This window comes from Armigeres subalbatus, chromosome 3, assembly GCF_024139115.2.
Source record: "Armigeres subalbatus isolate Guangzhou_Male chromosome 3, GZ_Asu_2, whole genome shotgun sequence".
NCBI lineage: Eukaryota > Metazoa > Arthropoda > Insecta > Diptera > Culicidae > Armigeres > Armigeres subalbatus.
This window is the reverse complement of record NC_085141.1, coordinates 172,621,383-172,639,574: the sequence shown is the minus strand read 5'-3', so window position 1 is coordinate 172,639,574 and position 18,192 is coordinate 172,621,383. Positions and strand designations below refer to the sequence as shown.

The 18,192-nt window shown below is 37.1% G+C and overlaps 1 protein-coding gene across 8 annotated transcripts in view; it reads left to right on the top strand.

Moving 5' to 3' along the window:
* LOC134224149 (extended synaptotagmin-2) overlaps window positions 1-17,071 on the top strand; it is a 61,090-nt gene extending 44,019 nt beyond the window's left edge. For 5 of the 8 annotated variants that reach the window (XM_062703421.1, XM_062703426.1, XM_062703419.1 and 2 more), the window contains 10 exons: window positions 6,630-6,671; window positions 6,739-6,879; window positions 6,946-7,356; window positions 7,663-7,833; window positions 10,694-10,744; window positions 11,715-11,812; window positions 14,421-14,469; window positions 14,536-14,712; window positions 15,085-16,065; window positions 16,135-17,071. In XM_062703421.1, the coding sequence (XP_062559405.1) occupies window positions 6,630-6,671; window positions 6,739-6,879; window positions 6,946-7,356; window positions 7,663-7,833; window positions 10,694-10,744; window positions 11,715-11,812; window positions 14,421-14,469; window positions 14,536-14,712; window positions 15,085-16,065; window positions 16,135-16,224 (2,211 nt within the window). In that variant the 3' untranslated portion in view covers window positions 16,225-17,071. Of the gene's footprint in view, window positions 1-6,629; window positions 6,672-6,738; window positions 6,880-6,945; window positions 7,357-7,662; window positions 7,834-10,693; window positions 10,745-11,158; window positions 11,245-11,714; window positions 11,813-13,864; window positions 13,951-14,420; window positions 14,470-14,535; window positions 14,713-15,084; window positions 16,066-16,134 lie in introns of all 8 variants that reach the window. The other 3 variants (XM_062703425.1, XM_062703422.1, XM_062703424.1) reach the window with 3 other exon arrangements.
* The last annotated feature ends 1,121 nt before the right edge of the window (window positions 17,072-18,192 follow it).

Sequence of the window (18,192 nt, the reverse complement as noted above, 5' to 3'; positions counted from 1 at the left end):
TTTTCTATAACTCTCCTTAACAGGTCGATGTTCGAATTCCACTATTAAAGGAGTTACGGTGCTAGTTGTTATACTTATACTAAATGATAACAAAATATGCAATCATTTAGTCTAAGTTAATGCTACTATCGCTATAACTCCGTTAATAGTGGAATTTAAACAACGAACCATTAGGCAGAGTTGTAGAAAAACCTTTGCACTAGAAGTCCACCATACAACACATTTTGAAATTTAGCCTCTGAAATGAGTTATTGACAAACTACTTTTTTCTTTTACAATCGGAAAATGATAAATCCGATTGGTCAACAGGGTAATTGTGTTTACTTATTCATACTTTATCATTTGATTAAAAGAAGGCTTTTGGAAACATTGGCTGATTTTGAAGAAGGGATTGTGGGTTTGAAAGGTCGTATTCCGGGCAAACGTCTATTTCTAAAGAAGGAAAAACATTCATCAATGCCATTTTCCGGGCAACGCATATTTTTAAAGAAGGGATCACACCCACCATTGCCTTATTCCGGGCAAATGCCTACTTTTAAAGAAGCAATCACATCCACCATTCAGAAGGAAACTCATTAATCATTGCTTTTCACTGGGCATACCATTATTCCGATGAACAACAATACCCAATCCCAATACCCCCCCTCCCATTCCAAAAGTCCCTTCCAGCCTCTCTATAATTGTTTCCTTTGGGTAGGGATTACGTGTTTACGTGTTTGGTTTGAATTGACCTATGCGATAAAAAGGTATACTAAACTGTTCGTTTAATGAATATACCCTCTCTCTCATTTAGCTATGGCACTCCTACCCAGTCTGATATAGTCTTCATTAGACAGATAATATGGGTTCCAAATTTGGTGGACATCGATAAATGGGTTCAGAAGTCATGCTGAATTGATCGATAACTAAGCAATACCCCTCTCCCACACCCTCCCCTTTTTAAAATTACTTAACCACATCCCTTAAAATCGCTACCTTAGGACAGACGATACTTGATACAAATTTGGTTCAAATCGGTCATGAGGCTCAGGATATACATTGAGTTGATCGATTGCTAATCAATACCCCTCCCCCTATACCCTCCCTCTTTTGTAAAGAGCATCCCTAATCTCCTATCGTCCCCTCCTTAAGATAAAGAGTTTGTGTTCCAAATTTGGTTGAAATCGGCCAAGGGGTTCAGAATTTACACTGAGTTAATCGATAACTAAGCAATAACCCTCCCCCCATGCCCTCCCCCTTTTCCAAAGCGCATGCTTAACCCCCTATCGTCCCCTCCTTAAGATAAAGAATTTGTGTTCCAAATTTGGTCGAAATCGGCCAAGGGGTTCAGAATTTAAACTGCGTTGATCGATAATTAAGCAATACCCATCCCCCCATACCCTCCCCCTTTTCAAAAGAGCATGCTCAACCCCCTATCGTCCCCTCCTTAAGATAAAGAATTTGTGTTCCAAATTTGGTTGAAATCGGCCAAGGAGTTCAGAATTTATACTGAGTTGATCGACAACTAAGCAATACCCCTCCCCCCACACCTTCCCCCTTTTCCAAAGAGCATGCTTAACCCTTTATCGTCCCCTTCTTAAGATAAGGAATTTGCGTTCCAAATTTGGTCGAAATCGGCCAAGCGGTTCAGAATTTACACTGCGTAGATCGATAACTAAGATATACCCCTCCCCCTATACCCTCCCCCTTTTTAAAATGCATGCTCAACCCCCCTATCATCCCCTTCTTAAGATAAAGAATTTGTGTTCCAAATTTGGTTGAAATCGGCCAAGGGGTTCAGAATTTACACTGAGTTGACCGATAACTAAGCATTACCCACCCCCACACCCTCCCCCTTTTCCAAAGAGCATGCCTAACCCCCCTATCGTTGTCTCCTTAAGATAAAGAATGTGTGTTCCAAATTTGGTTAAAATCGGTAAATGGGTTCAGAAGTTATGCTGGAACATACATACAAACATACATACAAACATACAAACATTGAGTTTTATATATATATATATATACTAGCTTTATGTACCCGACCTTGCTCGGAGTTGCCAGTTTGGTTTGCAGTTTTTTTTCACAATCGGAAAATAATAAAACCAATTGGTTAACAGGGTAATTGCGTTTACTTGTTGATACTTCATCATTTGATTAAAAGAAGGCTTTTAGACTGATTTTGGCTTTGACTGATTTTGAAGAAGGTATTGTGGGTTTGAATAGCCTTATTCCGGGCAAACGTCTATTTCTAAAGAAAGGAAAACATCCACCAATGTCTTATTCCGGGCAAACGCATATTTTTAAAGAAGGGATCACACCCACCATTGGCTTATTCCGAGAAAATGCCTACTTTTAAAAGAGCAATCACATCCACCATCCAGAAGGAAACACATTATTCATTACTTTTCAATGATGTTCAGTATTATCCCAAATTCACTTCATGTTGAATGACCTTAGGCCAAATAGTGTTATGTTAATGGCCTGCTTCATTCAGGGATATTTCATTTTCAGGGAAATGTTATTGTCGAGGGTTTGCTATTTTTGAAGAATTGTTTTCGGAGCATTGTACAATGTCAAAGAACCTCGGATGAACTAAATAAGAGGGATTTTAAGTTAAGTCGTTTTCTAAACAATACCCAACCCCAACATTCTCCCGCATTTCAAAAACTCCTCCCAGCCTCTCTAAAATAATTTCCTTTGGATAAACAATACGTGTTTAAATATTTGGTTTGAATTCACCCATGCGATAGAAAGGTATACTAAACTGTTCGTTTAATAAATATGCTCTCTCTCGTTCAGCTATGACAGTCCTACCTAGCCTGATATAGTCTTCCTTAGACAGAGAATATGGGTTCCAAATTTGGTGGACATCGGTAAATGGGTTCAGAAGTTATGCTGAATTGATCGCTAACTAAACAAAACCCCTCTCTCACAACCTCCCCATTTTAAAAGGACCTACCAATATCCACTAAAATCGGTTCCTTAGGACAGACAATATTTGATACAAATTTGGTTCAAATCGGTCATGGGGCTCAAGACTTACATTGAGTTGATCGATTGCTAAACAATATCCTTCTCCACATACCATCTCTTATTTCCAAAGCGCATGCCTAACCCCTATCGTCGTCTCCTTAAGATAAAGAATGTGTGTTCCAAATTTGGTTGAAATCGGCTAAGGGGTTCAGAAATTACACTGAGTTTATCGATAACTTAGCAATGCCCCTCCCCCCTTACCCTCCTCCTTTTCCGAAGAGCATCCCTAACCCCCCTATCGTCGACTCCTTAAGATAAAAATGTTTGTTCCAATCAGCCAAGGGGTTCAGAAGGTAAACTGAGTTGATCAATAACTAAGCAATACCGCTACCCTCACTCTCCTCCTTTTTCAAAGAGCATCCCTAACCCCCCTATCGTCGTCTTCTTAAGATAAAGAATGTGTGTTTCATATTTGGTTGAAATCAACCAATGGGTTCAGAAGTTACACTGAGTTGATCGATAACTTAGCAATAGCCCTCCCCCCTTACCATTCCCCTTTTCCAAAGAGCATCCCTAACCCCCTATCGTCGTCTCCATAATATAAAGAATGTGTGTTCCAAATTTGGTAGAGATCGGCCAAGGGGTTCAGAAGGTACACTGAGTCGATCGATGACTAAGGAATACCCCTCCCCCCAGACCCTCCCCCTTTTCCGAACATCATCCATAACCGCCCTATCGTCGTCTCCTTAAGGTAAAAAATGTGTGTTTTAAATTTGGTTGAGATCGGCCAAGGGGTTCAGAAGGTACACTGAGTCGATCGATGACTAAGGAATACCCCTCCCCCCAGACCCTCCCCCTTTTCCGAACAGCATCCATAACCACCCTATCGTCGTCTCCTTAAGATAAAGAATGAGTGTTCCAAATTTGGTTGAAATCGGTCAATGCGTTCAGAAGTTATGCTGGAACATACATACAAACATACATACAAACATACAAACATTGAGTTTTATATATATATATATATAATATATATATATATATATAGATATATAGATATATAGATATAGATAGATAGATAGATAGATAGATAATAATAATAATAATATAATAATAGAAGATAGATAGATAGATAGATAGATAGATTTCGTACACTAAGAGTATCAAAAGGATATACGTTCCCTATAAAATTAAACTGTGCGCCTCTTCCATCACATGCGAAAGGCACCACACCGCTGGTGGTGGGAATTCATGTCAGGTCTGCTTGGTATCCCACCCACTACCAGGACTTGGACTTGTGCGCTTTGAGCAGTACATTGTCGCTTTGGAGTGGCTTGACCGCAAGCAAGCGATTCGATGTAATGGATGTAATGGTCTAATATGGTAATGCAAATTTCCAAATATTTCCAATTTCTTTAACTATATTTTTATTTGATTCGAAATGGACAGTTTTTACAAATCGCAGAGGCGTCGCGTCCGCATGTGCAACCTGTGCACTGCACAGGTAGCAATTTTGTCCCTAACATTAAAACTCTCAATAGATTTCTTGTCATTCTAATACAAATACTTGGATCATGTGCATTTGTCATATGTTTAGTACATACTTAACGATTGAGTATAAATACATAATCGTAAAATATGCACGGAATTTTTACAGGCGACATGTGATATGAGGCAACCGAAATGCCCGAAATGCTATACGATGGGGGCGCGTTATATTTTACTCCACGATACCGAAACGACGACGCACCGCCATATGTTGTCCATCACGTGCACTTTCAGCAGAGAACGGTTTGCCACGCATCATACACGCATTATTTTGTATGTGTAGGTCATCCGCTTTAACCGCAATCGGCGATGTATAGGTAGCCAAAGCGTTCATCGTTTGCAGTGCACGGTTTGGTGCCGGTGCAGAAAAGCACATCGGTTTGGCGCCTACCGAGTAGGTAACCCATACCGCTTCAAACAGCGCATGCGCATTTGGTTGAAGAGCGCGCAAACGGAATAAAATAGAAAAAGAAAAGAGGCGGTGATTAAATGAATTTTCTGCTCTCTCGAAGCGTTCCATGGCGAAAGTCCGGTTTTGAAAAAGCACATTGGATCACAAGCGTGGCTTATGATGAATTTTTTCGTCAAATCCAATATCCAAAAGTTATTCGTATACCACGTGGACAACTTAACGGGTAGAGGGGTAGGAAAAATGTACATGGTTAACACAAATTAATAAAAAATTGCATGATCAGACACATATAAAAATGTTCGACATCTGTCCACGTGGTATGAAAACAGCCCTTCGAAAAAAAGATTCATCTAAGTAATAATGATAATTGAATAATTAATAATTGAGTAACGTTTAGATTACAGATATGTTCCGATTTTATCACGTTCCGTTTTTATCACGCTCCGATTTCGTCAACAAAATTATTCCGTTTTTATCAACAAGAAAATTCAATCATTTTTTTTAGAGATTTAGCCTTTAAAATAAACTAACTTGGGTTAGTTTTTGGTTAAATGTTGTATTTATAATATTTCAAGCACTAACGGTAATAAAACCGTAACTAACAAGGAAGGATTCTTTTCACCGACTAAAAGTGATAAGATGCGGGTTTGTTTGCCCTTTATTACTTTAGGACGAAGGATTACATTGTTATGTTCTGAGCGTTCTGATATAACTGAAAAATCGTTCAAAATATTTTTTCGGATGTTCTAGGCCGTCCAAACTATTCTGGAGTACATATCCTCGAATGCATCAAGAAATATGTCTACAAAAAAATGTCGTAAACTGAGATATATACCCAAAAATATTTATGTGATCATAAGACATAAATAAATCGCCTGCTTTGAGCGTGTTTACAGTGGCACACTAGGAGTTAACTTTCTCAAATCAGTATGGCGAAAGACTCCGATTTTGTCACTGTTCCGATTTTATCAACTGAAACTCACGGACCGTGTTGATAAAAACGGAACATATCTGTATAAGCTTCATTATAGAGACCCCATTTTTCTGATATGTGTGACATGCTAATCACAAATGTGTATTACCTGTGTAATCATTCTTAATATAATAACTTGAATTGAAATTAAAAGATACCGTTTCATTGAATAGCTGTCTTATATGTCATATTGAAAAGCATTATGATTCCCCAGATTAGTTTGTTTTTCAATTAAACCCACTTTCACTTTAAGTTTAGTTTGAGCTTAATTCGCTAAATTAGATATAGCTTAGAAGCAAATAGACGAAACATATGGGAAACACGGTTGAAGATAGATCGTTCATATTGGATGTGTCATTTCAGGTCCCTCTTTCAGGTCAGGTTTTTTTTCTCAAAATATTCAATTTTGAAACGTGAAGCACGAACAATTATCAACTCGTCATAATTTACATTATTAAATGCTTAACTTTTTTCCTTTAATATAAAATCAAAAAAAAATATCACAGGGCGCGTGCATACTCGTAATTTTAATGCTGATTCATTGACAGCTACATCAATCAACTGAAAACCGAAATACACCGCTCGGTGCACAGGTTGAAGAATTGACCACGCGACGCCTCTGACAAATCGTCTTAAAATATTTGTTCATCCCAATCCCCCAATGCAATTTGAAGATTCCGGATTCATACCATATTTCATGGCACATGCATATGAACTTATTTACTAATCTACTTATTTTGTTTACAGGTTTTCTTTCCCGACATTGAGCGTTGCGAGTGGCTTAATAAGGTATGTTTTCCTTCTGTTGTGGACCAATGATGTATCATTAATTTCATATTCTACCTCAAATGTTCAGATTCTGAAACAAGTATGGCCCAATGCAAATTTCTTCGCCAAAAATCTCATAAAGGAATCTATCGAGCCCAACATTCAACAAGCGTTGGCCGGATACAAGTTGAATGGTTTCAAATTTGACCGTATGATTCTTGGAACAATCGTAAGAACTTATCTGCTGACACTGAAATGAATTGCATTTCGCAAACTAAAACGTGGATATTTTTAGCCTCCTCGAATTGGCGGAGTAAAGGTGTACGAGAAAAATGTTTCTCGCAATGAAATCATCATGGACTTGGACTTGTTCTACGCCGGTGACTGTGATATCAACTTTTCGCTGAGCGGATTACGCGGGGGAATTAAGGATTTCCAAATCCACGGTACGGTGCGGGTCATAATGAAGCCACTAATTTCCCAGATGCCACTCGTCGGCGGGCTGCAGATATTTTTCCTCAACAATCCGAATATCGATTTCAACCTGGTCGGAGTGGTTGATCTGCTCGACATGCCCGGACTGAGCGATATATTGAGGAAAATTATCGTGGAGCAGGTTGCCGCTATCATGGTGTTGCCAAACAAGTTGCCAATCATTCTGAATGATGGCGTACCGGCGCTTTCTTTGAAGATGCCAGAACCGGAGGTAAGAGTTTGCTAATTAATGTGCCGCCCATCAGCCCACCGTGGGCGGGAAGATTGGCAGCTGAATTACAATAATGGAGTAGTTGCCGTAAAAAAGTATATCCAAAGAATAAAAATGCAAGGAATTACATTTTGTTCTACTCAGTTTCATTATTTAGTTTAGATTTAGAAATATAATTTATTTTTAAATTGAAGCGCAAAAAATACGAATATCCATTTTTTTTGGTTTTCCAAGGATATATTTAACATCATTATATGGTCCTATCTGTATTTAAATACCAATTGCTAATTTGCAATTTCTTCCTAGGGTGTTCTTCGAATTCACGTTGTCGAGGCAAAGGATCTGATGAAGAAGGACATCAGCGTGCTGGGCAAGGGCAAGTCTGATCCGTACGCAATTGTGTCGGTCGGTGCACAGCAGTTCCGCACCCAAACAATCGACAACACGGTCAACCCCAAGTGGGACTACTGGTGTGAGGTAAGTAACTTATGGCCACGCAATTTTGTTTTGGGTTTCGACGTTTTTTTTCAACTCCAAACATAGCATTCTTCCCTACACCAACACTCCAGTACACTTGTAGCACACTAGAACACATTTATTAGAGTGAAGTATATTTGTTGACTCCATTATTCTACTAATAAACAACGGTCGTTTAAGACTGAATAACGTCATGCCCTGAACTAACCGTGCTATGGTAGATTTTATCTGGTTTGCCCGCGAGGGAATTCCACAATGTAAAGATTGATCAGTTTGCGGTTAGTTTGCATGCATCGGCTAAATGTGTGATTATTTTGCTGTATTTTTTGTTTTGATTGTTGAGTTGAACGCGGTTTTAGAATTTGCAGATATCTCATGCGGTTCACCATAACGCAATGTATACAATAGCTAACTGAACATATTTCATTTGGGGTGGGTTTTGAGAGTTTATGATTTGCGTATTGCTAAGGTGTAGTTTTATTAAAAAAAAATTTGTTTATGTTATCTTTTACTATTCATAACCGACCTATTTAAATTTTCGAATATTTAAAGGAAGCTGTTACGTAGTAATTTTTTCAAAAAACCTATAATCGTTGAAGCTCAAATTTAAAATATTTCTTTAAATGAGAATGAATCAGGGAGTGTGTGCTAGTAATGGACCCCCTGAACAAAACCGAAAACTGAACGCTGGAATTGATGATTTCCTGCAAACTTCTGTCGGATGAAGTTGCTTCATATATTAGGACAGCAGCTTCATACAATTGTTATGGACTGGAATTTAGAAATTCAGTTATACTAACTAATTTGTAAATGAAAATACGGTAAAGTGTTCACTACTAGCACACAATGGAGTTCCATATTAGGCTCGAGGAATATGTAGAAATGGAACATAAAAATCAAATAGCGAGACAATAATACGTATATTAACAATCTCGACGTTGCGTATTATGAACCCGGGGGTGGCCATAATAGGCATACCAGCTACATCATTTTAAAATGCTTGCTATAGTAGTTAAAAACGAATGTTTTGTCGAGTTTATGTACGAAACACGTTGCTGATATCTGTTGCTTGTTTTCTGGTGCAACAGAGGCTCGCTCTAAGAGACTGAAGTAAATTTCAGTTGTTAGGGTCCATTGCTAACACTCGCTCCCTAAAACAAATTGAAAAATTAGTTTTAAACGTTTTAGGATAGATCAATCATCATTAATTTTATTATCACTGTTTGTTTTTTTTATTTTTATTATTATTATCGTTGATTTCTCGTTTTATTTCTGAGAAGTACTTGAGTAAGAAAAACTTAGAGGTAAAGTGGAAGGTTTATCTGATTTACATTTTCACTTATTGTTGTCATGCATTAATTGCCAGAAGGAAAAATAAAAAAATCACAACAGCGTCCTTCCTAAAGCTTAAGTATTCATAGTTTAGTCATAGTTTAGACATAGATTTTGATAACGATTTTAATGATTTTACAAGCGTTACTGCTTATCCTGGAGAAATGTAAAAGTTTGTTTGAAAACACTCACGACCCTCAGTATGTTAGAGTGGTATACTGACTAAACTTCTAGGACTTCCGAAGCCTTGATTTACGAAATAGATTGGGAGTGCTTCGGCTATGCGTCCAAGGAGCTCCGGACTTATTCAGTAGCCGCCTAGTTGCGAAGGCCGACGGAGATCTTTCATAGCATAGTTGGCCAAAGCAGCAGTTCAGTCGTGGGTTCGAATCCCATTGAAGGAATCTGGTTGCCTTGAATATATTTTGCGATATAAATTTTTCACATACTATGCATATGCACAATGAGTTGTCAAACATTGTAATTAATGTCCATATTGGGTGATCAATACCCGGAAAATAAGCAATCAACTTTGATTGAACAGAGATAGTTGTTTGTTTGTTGGAAGGAATGATGTAAAACATGAGTACTGATTCAAATCAATAACCTACACGGTTAGAAAAAATACCTAATTTTAGGTACTTTTTTTCTCTTGCATCTCCTTCCCTCTTCCCTCTGTTGCCATAAAATGAAGAGCAAAACTACTCAGCAATGATAGTAAAGTGTGGGAACCCAACGTTGAATAATCTCATGTTTTCAAAAGTTAAGTTAAATTTACCTAACTTTTGGTTAGTATCTGTTCGAAATGAAGTATTTTTGACTTCATATTAAGTAAATTTCACTTAATTTCCAGAAAAATTTACTCAATTTTGAGTTTCCACACTGAATTCCTGATTTGAGTGAAAAGTACCTAATATTAGGTACTTTTTTAACCGTCTGACATCAAGACTGGGATGGGACTATGATGAAAATCGAGCAAATCGAAGAGAATAAACGGCTCCTATTTTGTAAAGCCAAAATTATGCCATGTTTGTAGATTTTTGTCGGTTGTATGAAAGGTTAAAATTTTGGACAATTATTAGAAAAGTTCTATTGAAGAAACATTGTAGGTTAGTGAAACATGTTTATCAAAAACATTATAACCTTTTATCACAGACAAACAGACATAACACTATCGACCATGACTTCAACGATCAATTTGAATTTGATTGATTGTACGTTTAACAACTTGAGGCGCTAGCGTCGTTATCCTTCGAGTTTGACAGTTAACTCCAGCGCCTCCTGGTGACAATGTCATATGAAAAATTGTTTCATGTGACATACTCACAAGGTGGTGATAGAGGAGTTGAACGATGGATTTTTCAGAAAAATGTTCAAGCTGTTACGTATGTTTGTCTGTTCTTTTATTCTAGTTTAACACATTTCCATTTATTCATCATTGTTTCGCAATCGATTATTATTTGTATAATATTAGTTCAAACATGAAATTTTTGTTTTGATTAGTATTTTTTTTCGTTTTCTTCTTTAGTTTTATGAACCATTCATTACCTATAGTTATGGAACAGGAACTAGAAAACGCGTAAGTTTTGGTTGTTTGGCAGCTATTATTGTTGTTAGCTTTGTTCAATCGCTTAGCTATTGAATTATTCGATGAAAGCCATTTTATATAAAAAGCAACGACCGCGTGTTTGTTTGCACATACCTTTATCGGTTACTGAGCCACTTCCAAGACTGATGCGTTTTTAAACCATTCATTTTTATTTCATTGGAATATTAAGACAAATTAGCAGTGATGCTCGCCAAAACAAAAACGACAGCCATTATTTTTTGATTTATTCTTATCTCATTTGCCATGCCAAACTCCCCTCTCTCTCACACTGATACTGCGTCTCTCTCGGCCATCAAAACTATTCGACACATTTATTCTCTTGGTCTGACAACACAACACCGCCACATCGATGACATGCTTGTTCATGCAAAAAAAAATCAATAGGCGTTTATCCATGCGGAAAGCGGCCAACAATTGCAGATTGTTCTCAACGATAAAGACGCCGGCGGTGATGATGAGCTGCTGGGAAGGTGAGATTGTTTTAAGTTTGTTATTATCTATAAGTTTGGCTTAAGTTTTGTAAAGAGTTACGAGGAGCTATTGTTCCGCAATGTTTTGGTCTTGGTTTTAACTTTTGTGGGAAGTGGCCAATTTGCTTTTTTGTTTTAGTCTGTGTTCTGTAAATATGTTTTCGGGTTGATTAAGGCATTTCTTGTAGATAACCCGTAATGCTGTTGTATCATTTATGTGCAGAGGTAGGCTGCTTGTAAATAATAGTAATGAGTATTTGAAAAGGCAAATGGTTTATCGAAAGTAAAATGCTCCTTGCCTAATTAAACGTGCATGGGCTGATGGCTTTGTTTGTTTCAAATTTTAGTAAAACCCGCTGATCGCATATAACAATTCTTAACAAAATAGATAATCCGTTCATCAAATATGCTATCTATTTTGAACAGCATCATTACTGAAGTATTGATTTAGCTACTTTTTAATTTTGTAGGCTGAGGTAAACGCTACTCTTGGGCAGGAAATCGAACTCAACCTTTGGGATTGGGATCCTGGCTTCCCAGGTGTCCAGAATGACGACTATCTTGGCAGGTGGTGATGGGTTTTAGCTTTCGTTCCATAGTTGATATTTCTTGCTTCGTTCATCCGCCAATTTGTCCATAAACGCACATTTGTAACCAATGCATTATTGTAGATTTTTGATTAAGTCTGAAAATCGTCTCAAAAATGTTTTGACCTTCAATCAGTTCTAACTAAACGTAATAAGCAATATTACGGTATGTACTTATTTTGGGTGAGCTGAAGGAAATAATTTTGTGAAGAAGATTTACTGATTTACACCGAAACTCTACAAAAATGGCATTGCTGCAAAAAGCGGTCATGAGCAGTGTTCGAGTTGATATTAGCGGATTCGTTTTGTCCCCAAATACTAATACTCTATAAATATATGCTGCATATTCTGTTTGAAATTTTAGAATAGATGGCCTTGTATTGAGTTAGAAAATTCATTCACATGTGTGGAAAATTGTGCAGAAGAGTAAAATTAATAATTCCAATAAATTATCAACATCCATATGTTAAAAGTTCTAAAAGATTTTAGGAGCAAAACAAAGATTGTGATTAAGTTATATTGATCTGTGTAATTTAAGAACTAATAAGTTTGTCAAAAAGCTTACAACGAATTGTCTTTATTCCCTTCATGAAAGTCTATGATAGCAACTTTCTGTTAACATAACAATACTTCGGCTTAGGGGACATGTCCGGATTAGGCGTGGTTAAAAAACTGGAGAATTTCAGTTCCAAACAAAAGTTAAAAATTCTAAATAAGCTAAATTCCAAAATTCCAAAGTTCCAAAGTTCCAAAATTCCAATATTCCAATATTCAAAAATTCCAAAATTCCAAAATTCCAAAATTCCAAAATTCCAAAATTCCAAAATTCCAAAATTCCAAAATTCCAAAATTCCAAAATTCCAAAATTCCAATATTCAAAAATTCCAAAATTCCAAAATTCCAAAATTCCAAAATTCCAAAATTCCAAAATTCCAAAATTCCAAAATTCCAAAATTCCAAAATTCCAAAATTCCAAAATTCCAAAATTCCAAAATTCCAAAATTCCAAAATTCCAAAATTCCAAAATTCCAAAATTCCAAAATTCCAAAATTCAAAATTCCAAAATTCCAAAATTCAAAATTCCAAAATTCCAAAATTCAAAATTCCAAAATTCCAAAATTCCAAAATTCCAAAATTCAAAATTCCAAAATTCAAAACTTCCAAAATTCCAGAATTCCAAAATTCCAAAATTCCAAAATCCCAAAATTCAAAATTCAAAATTCAAAAATTCCAAAATTCAAAAATTCCAAAATTCCAAAATTCCAAAATTCCAAAATTCCAAAATTCCAAAATTCCAAAATTCCAAAATTCCAACATTCCAAAATTCCTAAATCTCAAAATTCCAAAATTCCAAAATTCCAAAATTCCAAAATTCCAAAATTCCAAAATTCCAAAATTCCAAAATTCCAAAATTCCAAAATTCCAAAATTCCAAAATTCCAAAATTCCAAAATTCCAAAATTCCAAAATTCCAAAATTCCAAAATTCCAAATTTCCAAAGTTCCAAAATTCCAAAATTTTAAAACGCCAAAATTCCGATTTTTTTTAATTAAAAGCTTATGAAGATCTTCTGGTTTACCTTTAGGGCCATATTCAAAGTTCATTCATAATATTAATTAAAGGTTTTTAGCTCTGCTCTTTCAAATTCTTGCTATTATATCTTGGTCTGAAACATCTCTAGAAACAGCTCAATCACTGTATATAACAATCTCACGCGAGTCTTCTCAAATACAACATTCAAGCACCCACAAAATGCGAAAACTGCAAAACAGGACATCTCTGGCACATTATCAGCAATCAACATCTAATTATAATCAAATTCTATTTCTCGTTTCTTGTCTTTTCTTCTGCAACGTTCCCGTGATCCCACTAACAAAAACTCGCCAACTATTTCAATTAATCCAATCACCCAAACTGAACATACATCCCACCTGAAACTGGATGATGGTCACGATTCGAAATTGACTTCTAACCGTAACCGATCGACGACGATACTTGCAATTATCACCCTATGCGACCTACGAACCCCCGCAGGCTTGTGTTGACGTTTCTCACCAAACCTTGATTGGCATTAAGTTATTCGACTGGGACCGAACCGGCGACCACGACCCCCTAGGCAGGTTCGAAGACAAGTGCTAAGTTCATTTACAATTTCTTGCTTCTGTATAACGATAACTGTCGGAGGATCGTACCACTTCTAATGGACTGCTCTTTTTTCAATTGAACGATTTCTCTACACGCCTTTTAAGAAACTTCTTTCGGTTTGCTTATAATGCATTTTTGTCACTATAACCAAATTTAATCCTTACTATTCTGTGCATAACATTTATTTAATACCTCGAGACCCCCTAGGATTGCTTGCGTAGATTACCCTCAGCATTCTTTTAATTCTTTGAGTATAGAAAGATACCCCTTTGATAGCCAGAATTTGTTTGCTTTTAGTGTTTGATGCCATCTGGTTTTTGTTTTAAATGTTTCACTTTTTTCAATTTTTAGCTTCCGGTGTAGTTGAAAAGGCATGCATAAAAACAGTCATAAATTTTTTAAATTAATAACTATTTTTTCCTACTACCACTTTAATATCACGCAGAGCCACGGTCGAGATCAGCAGTGTTACCAAAAACGGAGAAATTGATACTGTGAGTAATATTTACGTGCTATCTCGGGCACTAATATTGTGCACTAATTCATTTTATATTTTACAGTGGTTAACACTCGAGCAAGCCAAACATGGCTTAGTTCATCTGAGACTGACCTGGTTCACGTTGAGTGCTGACAAAAACGATCTTAAGGCTGCCCTAGAAGAAACGCAACTATTGCGAGTTACGTCAATGAGCACTGCCCTGTTGACGGTGTTCATTGATTCGGCTAAAAATCTTCCGGTAAGTTATTGAATTAGATTTTTTTTTCATTAAGTAAATAGTAGCGCTGAACATTAACGACCACAGAAACCACGTGGTTCGGTTTCCGAACCCTCCCTCCCCATATGTAGAGCATCGTGGTCATTTGCCAATAAGCCTACGTGGTCATGTTGAGCCTACGAGGAGCTTCACATTGTATTAGATTCTTTTTAGCTTATTAGGCTTAGGCTTATTGTCGAATGACCACGATAAACTATGTATGGGGGAAGGGTTCTGCGATCAATCCGCGTGGTTTTTGTAGTTGTAATGCAGCATGGAGTGAACGAAAAGTGTATTGGTGGTTGAGAAGTCTACGAACCTTATAATGCAGATTATCTCTATTCAAACTAACAGCAAGCCCGTCAACAAAGTCAACCAGATCCATATCTCGTACTAAGCGTCGGAAAGAAAACGGAACAGACTAGCGTTCAAATGCGTACCGATGCTCCGGTGTGGGAACAAGGGTTCACGTTTCTGGTAGGAAACCCAGACAACGACACCTTGCAGCTGAAGATTATTGATCAGAAGACCAGCAACACACTAGGCACGTTGACCTACATTCTAAGCGGGCTGATGGAGAAGAACAATCTGGAACTTATGTCACAGCCGTTCCAGCTTCAGAAATCAGGTCCTGAAACCAGAGTTATTATGTCCTTGTCGCTGCGAGTTTTGAAGCGTAGCCGTGACTCAGTCGAAGCTGCTTCCGATAAGACTTCGGTATCCGAAGGATACGGTGGTGATAGCACCTTATCGAGAACAAGTTCTATCAAAGCTGCTCCTTCCGCAGTAGCGGATTCCACTACTTCAGAGCAGGCTGTTGCAAGCTCAATTAAAAGACAAGAATCTCGAAAATCTACAGCCTCTGGTATTACCGACCAAATGTCTATACCGGAAGAACCTTTTGTTGTGTCTACACTCAATACGGTTATGATGGCTACTCCACCAAGAAGTCCAAATTTAAGCGAAAACGGATCGGAACTTCTGCGACGCACTCCAAGCACCACATCGTCAGCTGGATCTGCTGGGTTGGGTCGTATTCAACTAACCATTGCATTTAGTGTGCAACGACAACGACTGCTCGTAATTGTGCATAAAATTAGCAACATCCCACAGAAAGATCCGTCTAATATCCCAGATCCCTATGTTAAGCTGTACTTACTTCCGGGACGATCCAAAGAATCCAAACGAAAAACTAATGTTGTTAAAGACAACTGCGACCCGGTGTTCGACACCACTTTTGAGTACATTATTTCGAATGCGGAGCTGGTGAACTCCGAACTGGAGGTCACTGTTTGCACTCAAAAGGGATTCTTCGGAAGCCCTGTCATTGGAATGGTAAGTGAATATGAGATTCAGAGAACCCGTAGATGACCGATCACAAATCTATTGTTTGTCTATTTACAGCAAAAACTTGTATTAAGTGATCCAGATATTGCAACAGCACAAGGTGTTAAAGCATGGTACGATCTGCTACCGGAATCGAAATTCGAATAAAATGTTGAACAAGCTTCAGTCATAGCTTTAGCAGATTTTATCGCGATTTAAAATGAGTAATTCAGCAAACATTATCGATATCGTATTCGACTTCTTTTTTGTGCATTTTAACTCATACATATTTATTCCTATTATACAAGATAAGCACTTTTTGCGCAATCATGTTCGTCCACAGTTACATTATTTGATATTTGATCGCAGATATTTTAAAATTTTACATAAAAAGCACAGGTAAAATTTGTAGTAAGGCACCATGGTTGAATCCCACTGAAAATGAATAACGATGCAAAGCATCTCTTGCGTATTTCCTAGATTGTAGTCGATATTATCGAACCCCTAAAAGCAGAAAACATGAACAGTATATTTCAAATTGTCTCCAAATCGTGTCAATTAGTAGAGAACAAATCCAGCCTAAGAAACACATACCAAGTGAATGACAAAAATGTACCATAAAACAATCAACAGTTGCCTGGAAAGGAAATCTTTTCTCTCGATTCAAATTCTACAGAACAGTTGTGCTGCCAGCGGCCTTCAGTGTGTAGTGCGGGAAGCATGAGCAAGTTGTGAAATACACTGTAAAATGGATAAATTTGATTCTATTACACGGAGCTTATTGAAACAATGATATGATGCACGGAAGTAGAGTAACTAGTAGCTTTATGCCCATGATAAATTTTTGCTAATATATAACTAAGTTGTGCAAGGAATAGATATTTAAGTCACGTTAAATAAATCATACAAATGTGCTTTTATCTTTAAATACTACTCTGAAATGGATTCTGTACTTGTATTACAGTCAACTATTGATATAAATAAATCGTACTTTCAAATTTGATTTAACTCAGAATTTTGTATTTTTGTACATCAAAGTTTGTGAAAGTTCAAAGGTTAGGTCAAAGACAAACAAACATAACATGTGGAACATTTATCATCAAGAGAACACTAAGGACCCACTGTGTTTACTCTAGCTTGGTCAAATCACGTACCAAATGTCGCTAGTAAGCAAACGTCAAACTCGTACAACATCGAAAAGGACCCAACTATATTTGAGGTGGCATATGTAGCTGCGTGTGTAAACGTACGACAATGTGTGTTATTCAATTTGTGTTCAAAGATGTTGCTAATTTTTTTTTTGTTATACTCGTTTTGTAGCGTACACACGCTCAAACATGTTTGACCAACACAGACTCCACCCCTCGGTCAGTCAAGTAACCACCATTTTCCTCAAACAAACGACTGAAGTGTCAACCTGAGCACCAAGCATCAAACAATATATGGGGTTTGGTGCAACTTCATTACAAACTCTTAAGCATGATTGACTAACTTCGACTCCGCCCCTGACATCTCAAACCAAATCAAACCGCTTTGATTTTTTCCAGCCAAGACGCCAACACACAATTTTTTTTATTTGTATGTTTGTTGTTCAAACCTCATCTGATAGTGATCTTAATGAGGGCGTAGATGCGGAAAAGTCCTTTTGAACATGTCACTTAGGACGTACTCAAGATGACATGAAAACCACATATCTTTTCTAATAACATATAACATATAGAATACAAAAAAAGTCTCGCTTACTTACATAGATGCAACAAATATAAAAACATTGTCAAAATTTTGTTTCTTAAAATTAAAGTGTGGTCAAGTATTCAGGTATCCAGTCCGTAAGGAACGATAATTCTAGACCAACATTTGAAAAGGGCGAAACAGCCAAAATTTATTCCTTCTGATTCTTCATCTATATATAAAGCTATATATGTAGACGAGGAATCAGAAGGAATATATTTTGGCTGTTACGCCCTTTTCAAATGTTGGTCTAGAATTGTCGTCACTCGTCGCGTGTTTCCAGTCCACCTAGAGAGAAAAAAAGACCAAGTAGCAAAACTCTGACAATTGAAAAGTAATGGACAGAAACTCACCTTAATGTTGCTTTTTCAGACGTGGATTGAGTCAGGTTGAAGATGCAGCTGT